The sequence below is a fragment of the Macaca mulatta genome, chromosome 10 (genome assembly GCF_049350105.2).
Source record: "Macaca mulatta isolate MMU2019108-1 chromosome 10, T2T-MMU8v2.0, whole genome shotgun sequence".
In the NCBI taxonomy this organism is placed as follows: Eukaryota; Metazoa; Chordata; class Mammalia; order Primates; family Cercopithecidae; genus Macaca; species Macaca mulatta.
In genome coordinates, this window is record NC_133415.1 from 57,536,162 (window position 1) to 57,558,637 (window position 22,476).

At 37.1% G+C, this 22,476-nt stretch overlaps 1 protein-coding gene across 1 annotated transcript in view; it reads left to right on the plus strand.

The window, feature by feature from the left end:
* Positions 1 to 22,476, plus strand: part of LOC144331544 (putative ankyrin repeat domain-containing protein 20A2) — an 82,478-nt gene that overhangs the window by 34,074 nt on the left and 25,928 nt on the right. The window contains exons 9-10 of the mRNA XM_077949109.1: positions 4,631 to 4,715; positions 7,210 to 7,238. Of these exons, the coding sequence (XP_077805235.1) occupies positions 4,631 to 4,715; positions 7,210 to 7,238 (114 nt within the window). The remainder of the gene's footprint in view (positions 1 to 4,630; positions 4,716 to 7,209; positions 7,239 to 22,476) is intronic.

Here is a 22,476-nt window from a genome sequence, read left to right on the forward strand (position 1 = left end):
TGGGAATTATCTACAAAGGCACATTAAAATAGAAGGTTTAAGGGAGCTCTATCAATCTTGCTGCTTTTTTTTTTTTTTTTTTTTTAATCAAGGCATGTCAAACTTGAAGGTTTTTTCCTGAAACATGCTAAAACATTTTGAGACACTAGGAGGAGTGTCTACAGCAGATAGATGTGGTATCATCTGCTTCCATTCTGACTTACAGCGGGGTAGCTTAGAGACCCTGGAGTACTAAGAGGCTGGAGACTGCTGAACTACATAGATCTGTGGTACAGGACAGGTGCCTCCTCACCTCTGCCTCTGTTCCCAATTCACTGATGTCCTTCCCATGTCCATGTAGGCTGGACAGGAGCATGATTGTCTGGTAAATCAGTCATGGAGTTCAGTTGGGTAGTTGGCAGTATGTCTGTGATGGGGGAAGGTGATGGAGACTCCAGTTAGTTTGTTTTTTAGGAGCAGGAATATAGAGATCTCCTACTCCTGGTCATTTGAGGCCATCCTTTCTGGAATCTGTGCTTTCATAGACTGAAGAGTTGAACATTGGAGACTTCTGTGGAGCCCTGCAGTAGTGGAATCTGGAAGTGGGAGCCCATAGGAAGAAAGATATTTAGATAATACTTAGGGAAATAGAGGTACAACTACCAGGACTCTGTTTCTCCTGCAGTCTCTCTCCTTGGACGTCTGAGTATCTACGAAAATTTTTAAGGGCTTGTTAGCTTATGTGGACCTGAATAAGATAGTACATATAGAGTGAAAATAATGGGATTTTATAATTGTTAATGTTTTCATCTTTCTGGGAAAAATATTCTCAATAAGAACATACACCTTTGTTATTTGACTTTTGTATATTTAGCTTTCATACATTTCAAATATTGCAGGGGATTCCCTATACTGATTTAGGGCAAAGGACAGCAATAGGACCTTCCTCAGTGGGTTCCATGCTGAGGAATCAAGACTGCCATTTTGAAGTGAAGCAGATTAGTCTTTTAAGGAGAGATAGGTCAAGGAAAAGAGACAGTGGATCTTTCTAGCTTGTTTTAAGTCATCAGTTTTCTTCCAGTTTAGGTAACAACATTTATGTCATCCATTAATTGAATTTTAAGCTCAGCTTCAGGACAGATAATTTGTGCGTGTAAATTACTGTCAGGCTCTGCCAATATATTGACTGTCACTATTTGTTATAAAGCTCAAGGTCAGTTTTCATTGAATATTTTATAGATTTAGACAGATGGAGGCAGAAATAGGTAATTAAAATCTATTTTTAGAACAGAGACCATATTTTAATTGCATCAAGAATCATTATTTAATATATGGATCACCGACCTTTCCCCAGATTATGTCTTTTGTTTAAGAGGGAAGCTGGATATAAACTGGCAGTTATAAAAATTGTAAAGAAATCAACTTGCCCGTTTTCATTGTGTGTTTTTGGTCTCAAGCATTTTCCATGAACTGCGTGTGGATTCATTGCCTACATCGGATGACGAAGACTTGAGTGTTGCTCCTAAGGTAAAGTGGTCTCTTGTAAAATTAATTTTCTCACTCTGAATCTAGTTTTGCACAGTATTTACTTTCAAGTTTAGCAGTGGTTTACCTGTCATTGTTTCACGGTGATAATAGAAAGTTGGTCAGAGAAAAACATACATATGGCTAGTTGATTCAAAAAATTTGTTTAACTTTGGTAACTAACAAAAATAGACAAGTACTGTGACCGGGTAGGAGCTGTGAACTGGAAAATAATAGTGACAGGAAAGTTGCATTAGTAAATGCTTTCCCCAATAGAAGAAATATGAAATTTGGTTAAGGTTTATTTGAATAAATAGTAACACTTTGACTTTTAAATCATATGATTGTGACTTTCAGACTTTCATACTATTTATGCCTCTATAAATCTTCAGTGATCAAATGATTTGCAGTAATCATGGAGCCCCTCTGGTACCTTTTAGTTGTGAAAATGTCCAGCACATAGCATAGAGCTTTTTCTTCTTGGAAACTTATTATTGTGGTATCACATAGTTTCTACGAGAGATTGTTTCTCTACCTATATTATTGATTCTGTAGTGAGACTAAAATAATATTAAAAATTGTAGAAAAATTGCTGAGTGTGGTGGTGTGTACCTGTGGTTTCTGCTGCTTGGGAGTTTGAGGCAGGAACATTGCTTGAGCCCAGGAGTTTGAGAACAGCCTGGGCAACATAACAAGACTGTATCTGATTTAAAAATATAAATTGTGTAATGTAGAAATTTAAATTTATGTTCTCAAGCTTTGTATCACAAAGGGATTTTTTTGTTTTATGAGTTTCCATGAAGAGTTTATATAAAACATTTCATCTAATTTCATCTAATTGAATAACATGTATTTTGCTGCAAATAACCAGTTCTAGAAGCAGAGACTCTTAATACCAATATAGTAAGACTTTAACATCATAATTTTATCATCATAGTTTTTAAAAAATATTTACTTGGCTGCGTTCAGTGGCTCATGCCTGCAATCTCAGCACTTTGGGAGGCTGAGGTGGGTAGATCACCTGAGGTCGGGACTTCAAGATCAGTCTGGCCAACATGGTGAAACCTTGTCTCTAAATAAAAACACACAGAAAAATTAGCTGGGCATGATGGCACATGCCGGTGTTCCCAGCTGCTCAGGAGACCGAGGCAGGAGAATCACTTGAACGCAGGAAGCGGACGTTGCAGTGAAACAAGATCACACCATTGCACTCCAGCCTGGGTGACGGAGCTTGACTGCATCTTAAAAAAATAAAATTAAGTAAGATAAAATAAAATAAAATAAAATAACCACTCAAAGTCCTTATAAATAATCATTGGAAGCTCCTGCATACCATGAGCTACTGGACGTCAATGAACATACTTGTGTGTATCCTGGAGGGCCTAAAATACAGTCTTCTATGTAAGAAGCATTTTAATTATTGTTTTTTTAGATGGGGTTTCACTCTGGCCCCCAGGCTGGAGGGCACTGGTGAGATCTTGGCTCACTTCGATCTCTCTTTCCTGGGCTCAGGTGATCCTCACACCTCAGACATCCAAGTAGTTGAAATTATAGACCTATGTCACGATAGACCTGTGTCACCATGCTTGGCTGAGTTTTCAAGAGACAGGGTTTTGCCTTGTTGCCCAGGCTGGTCTTTAACCATTGGGCTCAAGTGTTCTGCCCGCCTCCTCCTCTCATAGTGCTGACGTTACGGATTGAGATGTTTAGCCTCAATATTTGTTTAGTCTGAATAAAGAGACAAGTGAATTTTTAAATAATAGAATGTTATAAGTAATATTCCTAATGTATCTAATAATTGAATATTGTATTTAAAATATTGCTTACATTTGTGTTATTGTTAATATTTAAAGTTATACAATTTTTGATGTGTTATGTTGAGGAATTATGCCATAAATAACAAGGAAATAAATTAGAAATAGGTCATCAGTAGCAAAGAGGGTTACAATATATTTTCTAGTATCATTCAACTGGAATCTTAACATTGTAATTTTAGATTAAGATTTCTTAAATGTTTTATTAGCCCCAATTCATGTTCTATTAAATATACCATTTTAAGCTATACATTACCCTTTAGAGTTCTGGTGACAAATTCTTTTTCTGGGTGGAAAGTTGATGGAAAGTTCCAGGTTTCTCTCTGTTATAATAATGTTCTTTCAGGTAGTGGTAGATGACCATATTTAGCTAATTGAAAGTTTTAGAGTAATGAACTCTATCACAGAAGTACTTACAAAACACTAATTGAAGCATAAATATTAATTAGTATTATTAGGGATATGAAAGAACAAAAGGCTCTCTTACAGATTTATTTCTCCATGTACTTTATTGCACTTCATGTTGTTTCTTTTCTTTCTTCACTTAAGCTCATATTTCATTGACCAATTAGGCTTGTTTTTCATTTGTATCTCTCTTTACTCTCACATTTTAAATACAAAATTTTGGAGGAGTCAGGGTCTTGCTCTGTTCCCCAGGCTGGAGTATAGTGGCATGATCTTGGCTCACGACAGTCTCCACCTCTCAGGCTCAAGTGATCCTCCCACATCAGCCTCCTGAGCAGCTGGGATACAGGCACAGACCATCATGCCTGACTCCTTTTTGTACTTTTGTGTACACATGTGTTCTCATTTTGTTGCCCAGGCTGGTCTCAAACTCCTGAACTCAAGCAATCCACCCACCTTGGCCTTGCAAAGGGCTGGGATTAAAGGTGTGAGCCACCATGCCTGGGCAACATTGAGGTTTATTTAAAGGAATTGATTAGGGCTCTGTGTACTGGTGCACACTGGTTATCTCAACAGTTTGGGAGGCAGAAGTGGAAGGTTTACTTGAGCCTAGGAGGTTGAGACCAGCCTGGGCAGTATAATGAGGCCTTGTCTCTACAAAAGTAACAATAAATACATTAGTCTGGCATGATGGTATGTACCTGTAGTTCCAGCTCTCAGGAAGTTGAGGTGTGAATATTGCCTGAGGTTGGGAGGTTGAGACCACAGTGAGCCATAATCATGCCACTCTATTCTAGCCCTGGGTTGACAGAATGAGATTCAGTTTCATAAAAAGAGAATGATAAGAAACTCTTGATGCAACTCATTATAATTTTGTAAATGGAAACTATTTCTTGATATTTCCTTAGCAGTGTGTCCCCAAGAAATTGTCACAGCCTTTACCTGGACCTTCCCACGAAAAAGGCAACAGAATAGTCAATGGGAAAGGAGAAGGTGAGAAGTGTATTTTATTTAAAAAGTTATTTGATGGAATGTTTCTTTTAAAACATGAGCACTAATACAGTCTACCAGCTAAAGAAAATGTCCTATTAACTATAATAAGTAAACGAGAAGTCAAATGGTGAAAACTTGTGTGTCTAACCAAGGATCAGCAGTTGATTCTATTGGGAGCACCACTAAAGGAGCTGAGTGTGAGTTCCATTTTAAGATACTTTAAGACCTGAGGCAACTCAGGAGAGAGGGAAGAGGAAATGAATAAAGAGAAAGAAAGAATGAAGACGGCAGAGTGTACATGTAATACATAAAAAAACATATGAAGGTGTATGTAATGGAGGGTAGTAAAGTCAAATTGCTCTGTAGAGGAAGGAAGAACAGGGTGTTAGAAATAGGAAAGAAGATAAAGTGAGCTTCCAGTACAAAAATGTGTCAGCGAATTAGAGTAACATTTTCCTACTCTTGCTGTCATCCTCACTACTGGGGAGGCATTAAGGATTGAGGTACTTTACCACACAGACCTGTGTTTTATCTACCATAGATGATATCACCGTAAATGGTCAGCCATGTATGGCTATAATTTAGTTTTATAGGAAATGGTGTAAATTCATGGGATAGTATCATATAGGCCAAATTAACATCGTTGAAAAGAACAGTGTTGGGTGATTTAATGAGAAGAAATTAAGTAGAGGTGGCATTGCCTGATTAAAAGTTCATTAGAAACATTATGGCTTATAATGTAGTATTAAATTCAGGGACATAGTAGGGAAGAAATTGACAGTAGGCTAAACAGGGCAATTAGGATAAACCAATATGCAAGCACATCTGTGTAGAAAAGGGCATTCAAATTGTCATGAATTAGTTGAGGAGCTTCTGGAAAGTGCACATTCTGATTCAGCAGGTATGGGATTCTGTATTTCTCATGAGTACTCAGGTGATGTTGGTGCTGGTCCTTGGACACAGCCCTGATTAACAAGGGAATAGCCTTCTTTCAGAGAAATCTGGAAAAAGAACCATTGGATAGTAATTTTAAAAATAACAGAATCCAGGGAAAGCATTAATTTCCTTTATTTCTGAGCATGATTCTAGCCACAGGGAAAGGAGAATGAAATGAAAAGATAGATTACAGGTGTATACTACTCCTGAACACAGATGACAACAGTGGTCACAATGATCCATAAAAAGCAGCTAGGAAGGGAAGCATCAGGATGACAGATCTAAAAATCACTTTTTCAAAGGAATAGGGATTGTGAAAGGACAAGGAGGGAGGAAAGAAAGACATTTGCTGGGTTCTTGGGAGTTAAAGCCAAGTAAACTTGAGATGAGTCACTTCCAGTTGCCTTGGCGTATGGCCAGTCTCACAAGAGAGGTTATTGCTGTGGAGAGTACTGGAGGCAGGAGGGAGTGCTAGACTTGGGGTAAACTGCAGCAGCTCATTTCATTTCATAACTGTCAGGCCTCAGAGAGAGAAGTTTCACTGACATGAGTGAGTAAGATGTGATTAAATTGCATATAGATGCTTTGGCTAATTTTTTTTGAGACAGCCAGTTATTTGATATGATAGCTGTTTCATAAATGTCCTTTACAGTGTAATATAATATACCGAACTTAGTTAATTTTAGATGAAATCATATTATAAAATTCATTCTGTGAATACCAAATTTCTCATTTTCAATAAATACTGCACTGATTTTGCAAAATAAAAGTGTATTCATATCCAGCAAGTCTGTGGTATTTCAGTGTTTTCTTTTTTGATAAATATTTTGATATTGGAAACTGATTCTACATGGTTTACTTGATGTGTTTTATGGACCGCCTTATTTGAGTGGATCAAGGATCTCTAATTTAAGGCCAAACAAGGGGATAGGAGAAATGCAGGTGCTGCAGTAGCCCATGTGGTCATGGGAAAAATGAATATTTTATTTAGCTGTGATTTCATAAGTGTGTATAGCAGCTGATCAATTTAGAACACTGTCTTTGATGAGAGGTGAATTACACATTCACCTGAACTGTCATCTCAACTGTGTATTTCCTCAGTGACAGGACATGGGGAATTTATCTGTGGTGTGCTGGCAGCAATGCCTCTGATGTGTTGAGTGAAAATACTCTGTACCTTTACCCTCAGCCTTGACATTGATACCCTCAGGTTTGATTGCCTCATCTGTTTAATGGTCTCTTTTCTCCTCATCAGCCCACGTGTTTACAGTGATATCCATGCTTTTCTGTTTTAGGTACAGGCATTTGAAACATAATGTCACTATTGAAATGTAAACTGAGTTTTAGGAATCCTATATTCCTATTTTCCTCATTATATTTCTGTCATGTTGCTGTCCTAGGCAAGGAAAAGAAGAAGCCAAGAATTACCCTCAAAACCTTAAGTAATTATTTTTATAGTCAGGCATGAGAACTCAGCTTGATAGTAACACTGCCTGAATGTTTGGTTGGCCCTGTCATACTTACATATAATTGATGACATATCCCCTTTGCTTTGTAGGGCCTCCTGCACGACATCCTTCCTTGAAGGTAATTAATTATGCATATTTTTGAAGCACTAACTCCATATTGTATAAAATATATATGATTTATGAATCATTTTCTTTTAAAACCCATTCAGCGTAGCACTAAAATGGAAGATCCTGCTGTGAAAGGGGCAGTACAAAGAAAGAAAGTACAGACTTTGAGAGCAGGTATGTTATCAATACAAATGGAATGCTGGAATAAAGTACATTAAATGATTGGATGTACTCACATTATTCTTACTTCTAATTCTATTTGTTCAAAATTGAATGGAAGGCATTGACATAAATGTTATTGTTGGTATTCATATTTGAATAAAAACAAATTTAGAAGCCATAAAAATATTTTTAAAATGTAAACTTTGACTCAGATGTTTCTCTTTTAATATTTTGTATAGCATAAAGTTTTCAATATAAAATTTTTGTACTTGTCAGGGATTCAAAGCAGTGAATTTTGAGACTCTAAGATATTTCCAGTGAGTTATGTGCTAGTTGGAGTTCTGATGTTTACCTAAAGGAAAGCTTTACTTATTAACGTGTCAGTTTCTGTGTTAACTTTAGAGGCTTTCTGCTAGTGTTAAATTCTCTGATGATCTGAAGCCAATCAGATGTTTCAGTGAGCAGACTGTGCATGTAGGTGTATGCACAGGTGTGTGTATGTGTGAGTTTGTGGCATCTTTGATTATTAAAAAGTAGGAAAGTAATGATTCATTTATAACTGGTAGACAGTCTTTTAGAAGGGTTATTTTGAGACTTTTTGGTGTTAGGTTTTTAAAACATGATTGCTTAGAGGCTACCAACATCGTAAATTGGTTGTTTTTCATTTCAATGCCCTTTTGAAATCTTTGACTGTATTGTGATGCTCAGAAGTAATATGCAGAATGTTTTATTTGTGTCCTAAAATGGTATATGAGTGGTTCTACACTTTACATACCTCTCTGCCACTTTCTTTGGTGTATTTTGTATTATATTTTCCAGAGGAATCCACATTGATGTGATTATCCCTACTTTAATTTATTTTACACTTTTCATTGTACTCCCTTGTACCACCACTTTACCACATTCAGTTAGACTCTCCGGTTGCTGATAAATGAAGAAAGAAAGAAAGAAAAATAAAACTAATGTCAGATTAAAAGGGCTTTTAAAAATCAGTTTGTGTCTATTAATGTTTTCCATATGAAAGTTTAAAGCTGAAAAGTTCAGAATACAAGCATGCACCACCATATTTTATAAATGCTCTTAGAACTATGACTCATGAGGCTTTAGCCTATGAAGTTAGGACAATTCATTTCTCTGAAGAAGTTTGCTGTGCTGTTTTCAGAAAAGAAAACTGAAAATAGCAAACAGCATTGTCTTATTTGACCTCTTGGACATCCTTGAATGAACCTGAAACTCCAGGGATACTCAGATCAAAATTCAGAACTAATGTTTTGAACAATATATGTAGTTTGTGAAAGTTCAGTGGTCATGAGCCCTTGATGGTCAGATGACCTCTCAAGTTTCAATTTTGCATTTTTTTGCTCTTTTCCTTGACTTGTCTTAAAAGCTAAATTCAACAGTTTTATTTATACAGAACCAGGAATTTAACTTTTTAAATGTATTTCTGTCCTATCTCATGGTGTTGTGTACTCTTCAGATCTAGTGTGAACATAGACTTATTTTTGTATGGGAACAATTAGTTTTTCTGTTTGTTTGTTTGTGTTTTTGAGACAGAGTCTTGCTCTATCACCCAGGCTGGAGTGCTGTGGTTCAGTCTTGACTCATTACAACCTCTACCTCTTGGGTTCAAGCAATTCTCCTGCTTCAGCCCCTCGAGTAGCTGATACTACATGCATATGCTACCACATACTGCTAATGTTTCTATTTTTGGTACAGATGGGGTTTCACCATGTTGGCCAGGCTGCTCTAGAACTCCTGACCTCAGGTGATCTGCCCACCTCAGCTTTCCAATGTGCTGGGATTGCAGGCGGGAACCATTGTGCCAGCTACAAATAAGATTTTTAAGGCTATTATATTTTATACAAATCTTTGGTCTATATTTAAGGCTTCACATGTGAATTCTGAAGGTATTCATGCATTGAGGGAAGATCATCTCAGTTTAATGAAGGCAGTTTTTAATTTAATGTATATTCATTAAATTGTTTTTTTGAACATTTTGACTCTAGTACACAGAAACACACTATAATGTCATGGGTATTTGACATTAATGTGTTCATGCACAAACTTAGTTATTCAAATATTTTCTTCTCCCTCAAGAAACTGTTCACAGGAAGCGGTGGATAACACATCCTACAGTTTGGATGCAATTCGAACTTTTTGACTTGTTTTGTGATGAACTGCTTTTAATGGATGATTCATGTTTTCGGTTTTAGGAGAAACACAGAAAAAGATTAGAAGCAAGTAAAGAGGAACTCTATGATCAGTAGTAGACTATTATAGTACATTCTCAATAGTACTATGTTTTTCTCCAGTTATAGAATTTACTTGAATGATGCACAATTAATCAATTATTATTATTATAGGAGATGGGGTCTCTCTATGTTGCCTTGGCTAGAATACGGTGTCTATTCATTGGTGCATTCATAGCTCACTGTAGCCTTGAACTCCTGGGCTCAAGCAGTCCTCCTACCTCATCCTCCTGAGTAGCTGGGACTACAGTTTTGTGTGGTTATATCTGGCCTGATACACAATTATTTATTTATTTATTTATTTTTGATACACGGTCTCCCTCTGTTGCCGATACTGGAGTACAGTGGTACCATGTTGGCTCACTGCAACTTCTGCTTCTTGGCCTTAAGTGATCCTTTCACCTTTTACCTTAGCCTCCCAAGTAGCTGGGACTACAGGCATGCACCATCACACTTGGATAATTCTCTTTTTAAGGTTTTTTGTTGTTGTTGTTTGTTTGTTTGATTGTTTGTTTAATAGATGAGGTCTCACTCTATTGCCCAGGTGGGTCTGCAACTTCTGGGCTCAAGTGAACCTCCTGCCTCAGCCTCCCAAAATGCTGGGATTTACAAGTGTGAGCCACTGCACCTGGCCTGCACAATTATCATAAAATGGATTTAAGCCCACTTGCGTTGCAGAAAATTGACCACCATTTCCTTTTTTTCTAGAAACATTCATATTGTAGAACATATTGTCAATCACCTAGATTCTCTATTTTTTATATGTTAAAATAGGGTTGATGCTTATTTCACATTATTTTCTGACATTATCATTTCATTTATTCCTTTTATGGCTTTATTCGATTGGATAGATATAGAAATATAAGGCTCTCCAAGTCAAATATCAAAGGAAAAAAAGAAAAGAAAAACAGATTAGGGAAAGCTATTCTGTGAAATAACCACCTGATTACAGTTATATATATCATATCAACTTCATAAAAATCTTACACAATGCATTTGTGTCAAGGTTCCCCAAGAGCACCCCCAGGTTTGGTGGTTCACTAGAAAGACTCACAGGACTCAGCAAATAGTCATACTCAGATCTTTACTTGATTACAAGAAAGGGGACAAGCAGAATTAGTAGAGGAAAAATGTGCACGTGTCAAGTCTGGAGGAAACCAGGCACAAGCTTCCAGGAGTTCTCTCCTGTGGAGTTCCCAGGATCTGCTTAATTCTCCCAGGCTCACATTTTGACAACATTTGTGCAGTGATATCTAGCAGTACCAGAGTCTCATTAGAGACTAAGTACCCAAATGTTTCTATGGAGGTTACTCTCCCTGACATGTACCCCAATTCCAGACTCCTAGAAGGAAAGCAGGTGTTCAGAGTAACCACACTGTTTCTATAAACACTTTAGACACAGTGAGCCACTCTCCTTAGGGAATGGTGGAAACCCTTCTAGGCTCAAACGATTCTCCTGCCTCAGCCTCCTGAGTAGCTGAAATTAGAGGTGCCCGCCATCATGCCCAGCTAACTTTTGTATTTTTAGTAGAAAAGAGGTTTTTCCATATTGGCCAGACTGGTCTTGAACTCATTTCCTCAGGCTGGTCTTGAACTCATGACCTCATGTGATCCCCCCACCTTTGCCTCCCAAAGTGCTGAGATTACAGGCATGAGCCACTGAGCCCAGTTGTGAATATCTTTTTAAAATCAGTAACTTTATTTCATAGAGCAGTTTTAGGTTCACAGCAAAATTGAGAGGAAGGTACAGAGATTTCTCATATATTCCGTGCCTCCCACATGCATAGCCTCCCCCATGATTAGTATTTTCCACCAGAGTGGTACATTTGTTATCACTGATGAACTTACATTGACACATTATAATACATTCTAATCACTCAAAGTTCATATTTACATCAGGCTTCACTCTTGATGCTGTACATTCTGTGAACCTGGACAACTGTATAATGATATGACATCTATCTATTACTGTAATATTATCGACAGAACAGTTTCACTACCCTAAAAATTCTCTGTCCTATGCCTGTTCATCTATCACTTTCTCCCTAGCAACTCCTGGCAACCAATGATCTTTAGTCTGTCTTCATATTTTTATTATTTTCAGAAGAGTACAGTGGATATGTTTTTGAATAGTTAAAAAATTAAAGATCCTTGGTAATTGAACGTAGTCATTTAAGATGTTCCTTGTCCTTTTTGTTTTCCTTTTGCTTCTTTATCACTGTAAAGAATGATATATGCTGATGAGATGTGCTTTACATACTCAGAAAACATGATTTGTATAGATGTTTGGAACATAATAGAAAGGGTTGAGGGAAAGGACACCATGCCATGCCACACAGCACAAACTGGAGTATCTTGCTCTATGATGTGGGTCCAGCTAGACTCTCTAGCAATGGAAGGGGACAAGCGCAAGGGGTTGGACTTTATAAAAGTGGAATCACGAATCACTAAGTCTGTCATACTTACCTTCGGTTGGAGTTAAGACCAGGCAGTGAAAGCTATAGGTAAATACATGTGTTCCTCACTGATCCTCTTCCTTTGAGGGATGAGGTTGACAACAGCCTGTAGTATGATGACATGGCTCATCTACAACTAGATTCTGTCATGAGGGATGGTAAGGGAGTTTTGCTTGATGTGAGGTGAAAAAGAATTTTTTTCTCCTACTTGGGAGAAGGGAAGCATTGGAATATTCTGGTAGTAAAAAGGCATTGATAGTTTTCTTTCTATATATATTTCACATCAGATAATACTGCCCAGCAGCCTGCCACACCTCCCGAGTGCTTCTTAAAGTTCTCTCGAATGTGGATAAGCTCTTAAAGGAGTGATGTTTCCAGTGGTTCTTTCTGTGGGAGGTAAAATGGCAGGTGAATTTGGGTCTTGTTATACATAGGCAGAGCAAATAGCGACAACTAAGGAAACCACTCAGCACCTTCCCCAGAAGAGAATTAGCCAGAGTAACACACCGATCTCTCTTCGGCTCTTCTCCACTGGTGGCTGGAAGGTCTTTGCAAAGATTCTTGTTTCTGGTCTGATTCCTGTGTTTTGCTGGCTTCTGGTGATATAGGGTGTTTTATCCTAAACTGAACAGTTTGAACTGAAGAGCTAGAGAGGCTGTGTTGTGTTATAACAAAATAAGTGCAGTAGTTCCCCCTTAACTGTGGGAGATACATTCCAAGACCCCCAGTAGATGCATGGAACCGCGAATAGTACTGAATCACAAACTGGTTTTTCCTATACATACATATGGATAATAAAGTTTCATTTATAAATTAAATTAAATCTGATTGTGTCTGCAGATAAAGTGTGAGAATTGAATGGTGTCATCAGCAGGAATGATTTTTCCTTGTTGGGGGAAAATCTCTCCACACTCTTTGTCACAGAAGCTTTCTTTGTAGATGACTGTTGCTGTGGCGTGAAGGCAGAGAAAACCCTGTCAAGTATGTCTTTCCTCTCATATAGTGGATAACGGGTACTACTGAATACTCTGTTTTAACGGCCTCTCATATTTTGGTCTAGAAATCATGCTCCTTGACACTGTTGACTCATCACACCTGTTCTGCTAACAATACCATTTTTACTCCCTCTCATAGGGTGTGGCTGGGATGACTTGTATACTGCAGGTTACATGTAGATACCAAATTTTATAAATTTATTCTTCTTTGCATCTAATAAACACAAAGGGAAGAAATCTTACTGCATTAATTACCTACCAATAGGTATAATTAATGTTAATTCTAATAAGGTCCCAGGCATGCTCCCAAAGGAATGCTTTGTAACAAAGCATCAGTCTTATGCTTTAAAAAAAAAATGAAACCAAAACAAAAACAACAACAACAAAAACAGCATCTAAAGCATACACATAAGTGTGCACATTTTTTCCTGAAGGTAGAGTCTTACTATGTTTCCCTAGCTGGTCTCAAAACTCTGGGTTCCTCAAGTGATCCTCCTGCCTCATCCTCCCACATGGTTTAGAGTACAGGCATGCGTTGTTGTGCACTCTTATCCTTTTAATATTCTGTACATTTATTATTGATTTAAAATGCATTTTTCCTTTTTCTTTAATAGATGTTGGAAGTTCTGATGAATCTGCAGTCAGGTAGGATTTAATAGATGTAAACATTTATGTTAACTAAGGAAATAGAGATGGAAGAAACTAATATCTGTTGAGCGTTGTACTCTGGGCTAGACATCCTACTATGTTCTGTGCATTTATCATCTCATAAAGCCATCACATCATCTGTGTTCCTATAACCTACTATTTATTCAATAAACAACTATGGATTAGTGCAGTGGATTCATTGCCTCATGATCCCATAGTTAACAAAGTAGCTGGCCCACAACTTGACCGTCAACCTGCCTGCCTTCAAAATCCCTTCTTTTGCTCCTGAGCATAGATTCATAGACATCTGTGCAGCCATTGGATCAAGATATAGGTCTGAGTCAGATTAATCAGATTTATTAATTTAATTAATGCCTAAATTAATGAGAGTTTAAATACCTTAAACTCTCATTGAAGGTTATTGTTAGAATGTGGTTAGTCCAAGAATTTGTCCTAACGAATTTGACAATTTCACTGGTAACCAGTATCTTATTTTTACCTTCAAAGTCTTTAGGGCAGATCATACTTAGCTTTGGCCATAGCACTGGAAGTTTTACAAAAGTACGTTTAGGCAAGTCTTAGAGAGAAATGATTTGACTTCCCAGTTTGGGTTTCCATTTGGGCAAGGATTTCTGTTGACTTCCATAATACTTTTTTTAGTCTTGTTTCTTTTTCCACTTTTCTATAATCTTCTCTTGATTTTTAAAACTTCCTTCTCTGCTTTTCTTTGTGTTTCTTTTGTTCTATTATATTTTTTCAAATTCTGCTGGTTATGTATTCCCAGTTTTCCTATAGACGGAATCAAGAGGACATAGAATTACAGAATGTTAAGGAATCTTAGAATGAATTAAAATAATTTCTAGGTTTTTTTTACCTGTGTTGAATATTTGATCAAGTGATTCTCTAGATAGATAATGTGAGTCTCAAAGGGATTAGTAGCCTCTTTTTTTAGACATAGGAATTGGCAGAAATGAGATTTGAACTCATTTAAAGCCCAGTAGTCTTCCTTCTTTTTCTATCCTATTGGCGTGTGTTTTAATAATACAAATGGGAGTGAGACTGGTGCACACAGTGGATAGAATGGGAATGGAATTAGATGGTGAACCCAACGGAAGTAGATAATAATGGAATGAGCAGGGGAAAGCCACGTTTGAAGAGAAACAACACGGGATTACAGACTCTTCAATAAGAGCTCAAAACATTGGTTTTTATGACAAGTTTGGTAAAAATAAATTATAAAGATGAAAGACACAAGATGTTCGAAATTATCTATAAAGGCACATTAAAATGGAAGGTTTAAAGGAGCTCTATCAATCTTGCTGCTTTTTTTTTTTTTTTTTTTTTTTTTAATCAAGGACTGTGAAACTTGAAGGTTTTTTCCTGAAACATGCTAAAACATTTTGAGACACTAGGAGGAGTGTCTACAGCAGATAGAAATGTGGTATCATCTGCTTCCATCCTGACTTACAGAGGGGTAGCTTAGAGACCCTGGAGTACTAAGAGGCTGGAGACTGCTGAACTACATAGATCTGTGCTACAGGATAGGTGCCTCCTCACCTCCGCCTCTGTTCCCAATTCACTGATGTCCTTCCCATGTCCATGTAGGCTGGTCAGGGGCATGATTGTCTGGCAAATCAGTCATGGAGTTCAGCTGGATAGTTGGCAGTGTGTCTGTGCTGGAGGAAGGTGATGGAGACTCCAGTTAGTTTGTTTTTTAGGAGCAGGAATATAGAGATCTCCTACTCCTGGTCATTTGAGGCCATCCTTTCTGGAATCTGTGCTTTCATAGACTGAAGAGTTGAACATTGGAGACTTCTGTGGAGCCCTGCAGTAGTGGAATCTGGAAGTGGGAGCCCATAGGAAGAAAGATATTTAGATAATACTTAGGGAAATAGAGGTACAACTACCAGGACTCTGTTTCTCCTGCAGTCTCGCTCCTTGGACGTCTGAGTATCTATGAAAATTTTTAAGGGCTTGTTAGCTTATGTGGACCTGAATAAGGTAGTACCTATAGAGTGAAAATAATGGGATTTTATAATTGTTAATGTTTTCATCTTTCTGGGAAAAGTATTCTCAATAAGAACATACACTTTTGTTATTTGACTTTTGTATATTTAGCTTTCATACATTTCAAATATTGCAGGGGATTCCCTATACTGATTTAGGGCAAAAGACAGCAATAGGACCTTCCTCAGTGGGTTCCATGCTGAGGAATCAAGACTGCCATTTTGAAGTGAAGCAGATTAGTCTTTTAAGGAGAGATAGATCAAGGAAAAGAGACAGTGGATCTTTCTAGCTTGTTTTAAGTCATCAGTTTTCTTCCAGTTTAGGTAACAACATTTATGTCATCCATTAATTGAATTTTAAGCTCAGCTTCAGGACAGATAATTTGTGCGTGTAAATTACTGTCAGGCTCTGCCAATATATTGACTGTCACTATTTGTTATAAAGCTCAAGGTCAGTTTTCATTGAATATTTTATAGATTTAGACAGATAGAGGCAGAAATAGGTAAATAAAATCTATTTTTAGAACACAGGCCATATTTTAATTTTATCAAGAATCACTATTTAATATATGGATCACCGACCTTTCTCCAGATTATATCTTTTGTTTGAGGGGGAAGCTGGATATAAACTGGCAGTTATAAAAATTGTGAAGAAATCAACTTGCTCTTTTCATTATGTGTTTTTGGTCTCAAGCATTTTCCATGAACTGCGTGTGGATTCATTGCCTACATTGGATAACGAAGACTTGAGTGTTGCTACTAAGGTAAAGTGGTCTCTTGTAAAATTAATTTTCTCACTCTGAATCTAGTTTTACATAGTATTTACTTTTCAAATTTAGCAGTGGTTTACCTGTCATTGTTTCATGGTGATAATGGAAAGTTGGTCAGAGAAAAACACACATATGGCTAGTTGATTCAAAACATTTGTTTAACCCTGGTAACTAACAAAAATTGACAAGTACTGTGACCGGGTAGGAGCTGTGAACTGGAAAATAAGTAACGACAGGAGAGTGGCATTAGTAAATGCTTCCCCAATAGAAGAAATATGAAATTTGGTTAAGGTTTATTTGGATAAATAGTAACACTTTGACTTTTAAATCATATGATTGTGACTTTCAGACTTTCATACTATTTATGCCTCTATAAATCTTCAGTGATCAAATGATTTGCAGTAATCATGGACCCCCTCTGGTACCTTTTAGTTGTGAAAATGCCCAGCACATAGCATAGAGCTTTTTCTTCTTGGAAACTTATTATTATGGTATCATATAGTTTCTAGGAGAAACTGTTTCTCTACCTATATTATTGATTCTGTAGTGAGACTAAAATAATATTAAAAATTGTAGAAAAATTGCTGAGTGTGGTGGTGTGTACCTGTGGTCCCTGCTGCTTGGGAGTTTGAGGCAGGAAGATTGCTTGAGCCCAGGAGTTTGAGAACGGCCTGGGCAACATAACAAGACTGTATCTGATTTAAAAATATAAATTGTGTAATGTAGAAATTTAAATTTATGTTTTCAAGATTTGTATCGCAAAGGGATTTTTTTTGTGTTTTATGAGATGTCCATGAAGAGTTTATATAAAACATTTCATCTAATTTCCTCTAATTGAATAACATGTATTTTGCTGCAAATAACCAGTTCTAGAAGCAGAGACTCTTAATACCAATATAGTAAGACTTTAACATCATAATTTTATCATCATACTTTTTAAAAAATATTTACTAGGCTGCGTTCAGTGGCTCATGCCTGCAATCTCAGCACTTTGGGAGGCTGAGGTGGGTAGATCACCTGAGGTCAGGAGTTCAAGATCAGCCTGGCCAACGTGGTGAAACCTTGTCTCTAAATAAAAACACACAGAAAAATTAGCTGGGCATGATGGCACATGCCTGTGTTCCCAGCTGCTCAGGAGGCTGAGGCAGGAGAATCACTTGAACCCAGGAGGCAGAGGTTGCAGTGAAACAAGATCACACCATTGCACTCCAGCCTGGCTGACAGAGCTTGACTACATCTTTAAAAAAAAAATAAAATAAGATAAGATAAAATAAAATAAAATAAAATAACCACTAAAAGTCCTTATAAATAATCATTGGAAGCTCCTGCATACCATGAGCTACTGGACGTCAATGAACATACTTGTGTGTATCCTGGAGGACCTAAAATACAGTCTTCTATGTAAGAAGCATTTTAATTATTGTTTTTTTAGATGGGGTTTCATTCTGTCCCCCAGGCTGGAGGGCACTGGTGAGATCTTGGCTCACTGCGATCTCTCTTTCCTGGGCTCAGGTGATCCTCACACCTCAGATATCCAAGTAGTTGAAATTATAGACCTATGTCACGATAGACCTGTGTCACCATGCTTGGCTGAGTTTTCAAGAGACAGGGTTTTGCCTTGTTGCCCAGGCTGGTCTTTAACCATTGGGCTCAAGTGTTCTGCCCGCCTCAGCCTCAGATAGTGCTGACGTTACGGATATGAGATGTTCAGCCTCAATATTTGTTTAGTCTGAATAAAGAGACAAGTGAATTTTTAAATAATAGAATGTTATAAGTAATATTCCTAATGTATCTAATAATTGAATATTGTATTTAAAATATTGCTTACATTTGTGTTATTGTTAATATTTAAAGTTATGTAACTTTTGAAGTGTTATGTTGAGGAATTATGCCATAAATAACAAGGAAATAAATTAGAAATAGGTCATCAGTAGCAAAGAGGGTTACAATATATGTTCTAGTATGATTCAACTGGAATCTTAACATTGTGATTTTAGATTAACATTTCTTAAATGTTTTATTAGGCCCAGCTCATGGTCTATTCAATATACCATTTCAAGCTATACATTACCCTTTAGAGTTCTGGTGACAAATTCCTTTTCTGGGTGGAAAGTTGATGGAAAGTTCCAGGTTTCTCTCTGTTATAATAATGTTCTTTCAGGTAGTGGTAGATGACCATATTTAGCTAATTGAAAGTTTTAGAGTAATGAAGTCTATCACAGAAGTACTTACAAAAAACTAATTGAAGCATAAATATTAATTAGTATTATTAGGGATATGAAAGAACAAAAGGCTGTGTTACAGATTTATTTCTCCATGTACTTTATTGCACTTCATGTTGTTTCTTTTCTTTCTTCACTTAAGCTCATATTTCATTGATCAATTAGGCTTGTTTTTCATTTGTATCTCTCTTTACTCTCACATTTTAAATAGAAATTTTGGAGGAGTCAGGGTCTTGCTCTGTTTCCCAGGCTGGAGTGTAGTGGCATGATCTTGGCTCACTACAGTCTCCACCTCTCAGGCTCAAGTGATCCTCCCACATCAGCCTCCCGAGCATCTAAGATACAGGCACAGACCATCATGCCTGACTCCTTTTTGTACTTTTGTGTAGAGATGTGTTCTCATTTTGTTGCCCTGGCTGGTCTCAAACTCCTGAACTCAAGCAATCCACCCACCATGGCCTTGCAAAGGGCTGGGATTACAGGTATGATCCACCATGCCTGGGCAACTTTGAGCTTTATTTAAAGGAAGTGATTAGGGCTGAGTGTGCTGGTGCAGACTGGTTATCTCAACAGTTTGGGAGGCAGAAGTGGAAGGATTGCTTGAGTCTAGGAGGTTGAGACCAGCCTGGGCAGTATAATGAGGCCTTGTCTCTACAAAACTACCAATAAATACATTAGTCTGGCATGATGCTATGCACCTGTAGTTCCAGCTATTCAGGAAGTTGAGGTGGGAATATTGCCTGAGGTCGGGAGGTTGAGACCACAGTGAGCCATAATGATGCCACTGCATTCTAGCCCTGGGTTGACAGAATGAGATCCAGTTTCATAAAAAGAGAATGATAAGAAACTCTTGATGTAACTCATTATAATTTTTTAAATGGAAACTAATTCTTGATATTTCCTTAGCAGTGTGTCCCCGAGAAATTGTCACATCCTTCACCTGGACCTTCCCATGAAAAAGGCAACAGAACAGTCAATGGGAAAGGAGAAGGTGAGAGGTGTATTTTATTTAAAAAGTCATTTGATGGAATGTTTCTGTTAAAACATGAACACTAATATAGTCTACTAGCTAAAGAAAATGTCCTATTAACTATAATAAGTAAACGAGAAGTCAAATGGTGATAAATTGTGTCTCTAACCAAGGGTCAGCAGTTGATTCTATTGGGAGCACCACTAAAGGAGCTGAGTGTGAGTTCCATTTTAAGATACTCTAAGACCTGAGGCAACTCAGAGAGAGGGAAGAGGAAATGAATAAAGAGAAAGAAAGAATGAAGACGGCAGAGTGTACATGTAATACATAAAAAATCATATGCGGGCGTATGTAATGGAGGGTAGTAAAGTCAAATTGCTCTGTAGAGGAAGGAAGAACAGGGTGTTAGAAATAGGAAAGAAGATAAAGTAAGCCTCCAGTACTAAAATGTGTCAGCGAATTAGAGTAATATTTTCCTACTCTTGCTGTCATCCTCACTACTGGGGAGGCATTAAGGATTGAGGTGCTTTACCAGACAGACCTGTGTTTTATCTACCATAAATGAATATCACCGTAAATGGTCAGCCATGTATGGCTATAATTTAGTTTTATAGGAAATGGTGTAAATTCATGGGACAGTATCATATAGGCCAAATTAACATAGTTGAAAAGAATGGTGTTGGGTGATTTATGGAGAAGAAATTAAGTAGAGATGGTATTGCCTGATTAAAAGTTCATTAGAAACATTATGGCTTATAACGTAGTATTAAATTCAGGGACATAGCAGGGAAGAAATTGATGCTAGGCCAAACAGGGCAATTAGGGTAAACCAATATGCAAGCACATCAGTGTAGAAAAGGGCATTCAAATTGTCATGAATTAGTTGAGGAGCTTCTGGAAAGTGCACATTCTGATTCAGCAGGTATGGGATTCTGTATTTCTCATGAGTACTCAGGTGATGTTGGTGCTGGTCCCTGGACATAGCCCTGAATACCAAGGGAATAGCCATCCTTTAGAGAAGTCTGAAAGAGAAGTCTGAAGTGTTGAGTGAAAATACTCTGTACCTTCACCCTCAGCCTTGACATTGATACCCTCAGGTTTGATTGCCTCATCTGTTTAATGGTCTCTTTTCTCCTCATCAGCCCACGTGTTTACAGTGATATCCATGCTTTTTTGTTTTAGGTATAGGCATTTGAAACATAATCTCACTATTGAAATATGAACTATGAGTTTTAGAAATCCTATATTCCTATTTTCCTCATTATATTTCTGTCATGTTGCTGTCCTAGGCAAGGAAAAGAAGAAACCAAGAAGTACCCTCAAAACTTTAAGTAATTATTTTTATAGTCAGGCATGAGAACTCAGCTTGATAGTAACACTGCCTGAATGTTTGGTTGGCCCTGTCATACTTACATATAATTGATGACATATCCCCTTTGCTTTGTAGGGCCTCCTGCACAACATCCTTCCTTGAAGGTAATTAATTATGTATATTTTTTGAAGCACTAACTCCATGTTGTATAAAATATATATGATTTATGAATCATTTTCTTTTAAAACCCATTCAGCGTAGCACTAAAATGGAAGATCCTGCTGTGAAAGGGGCAGTACAAAGAAAGAAAGTACAGACCTTGAGAGCAGGTACGTTATCAATACAAATGGAATGCTGGAATAAAGTACATTAAATGATTGGATGTACTCACATTATTCTTACTTCTAATTCTATTTGTTCAAAATTGAATGGAAGGCATTGACATAAATGTTATTGTTGGTATTCATATTTGAATAAAAACAAATTTAGAAGGCATAAAAATATTTTTAAAATGTAAACTTTGACTCAGATGTTTCTCTTTTAATATTTTGAATAGCATAAAGTTTTCAATATAAAATTTTTGTACTTGTCAGGGATTCAAAGCAGTGAATTTTGAGACTCTAAGATATTTCCAGTGAGTTATGTGCTAGTTGGAGTTCTGATCTTTACCTAGAGGAAGGCTTTACTTATTAACGTGTCAGTTTCTGTGTCAACTTTAGAGGCTTGCTGCTAGTGTTATTACACTGATGATCTGAAGCCAAAAAGATGTTCCAATGAGCAGACTGTGCATGTAGGTGTATGCACAGGTGTGTGTATGTGTGAGTTTGTGGCGTCTTTGATTATTAAAGTAGGAAAGTAATGATTCATTTATAACTGGTAGACAGTCTTTTAGAAGGGTTATTTTGAGACTTTTTGGTGTTAAGGTTTTTATAACATGATTGCATAGAGGCTACCGACATCGTAAATTGGTTGTTTTTCATTTCAATGCCCTTTTGAAATCTTTGACTGTATTGTGATGCTCAGAAGTAATATGCAGAATGTTTTATTTGTGTCCTAAAATGGTATATGAGTGGTTCTACACTTTACATACCTCTCTGCCACTTTCTTTGGTGTATTTTGTATTATATTTTCCAGATGCATCCACATTGATATGATTATCCCTGCTCTAATTTATTTTACACTTTTCATTGTACTCCCTTATACCACCACTTTACCACATTCAGTTAGACTCTCCGGTTGCTGATAAATGAAGAAAGAAAGAAAGAAAAATAAAACTAATGTCAGATTAAAAGGCCTTTTTAAAATCAGTTTGTGTCTATTAATGTTTACCATATGAAACTCTAAAGCTGAAAAGTTCAGAATACAAGCATGCACCACCATATTTTATAAATGCTCTTAGAACTATGACTCATGAGGCTTTAGCCTATGAAGTTAGGACAATTCATTTCTCTGAAGAAG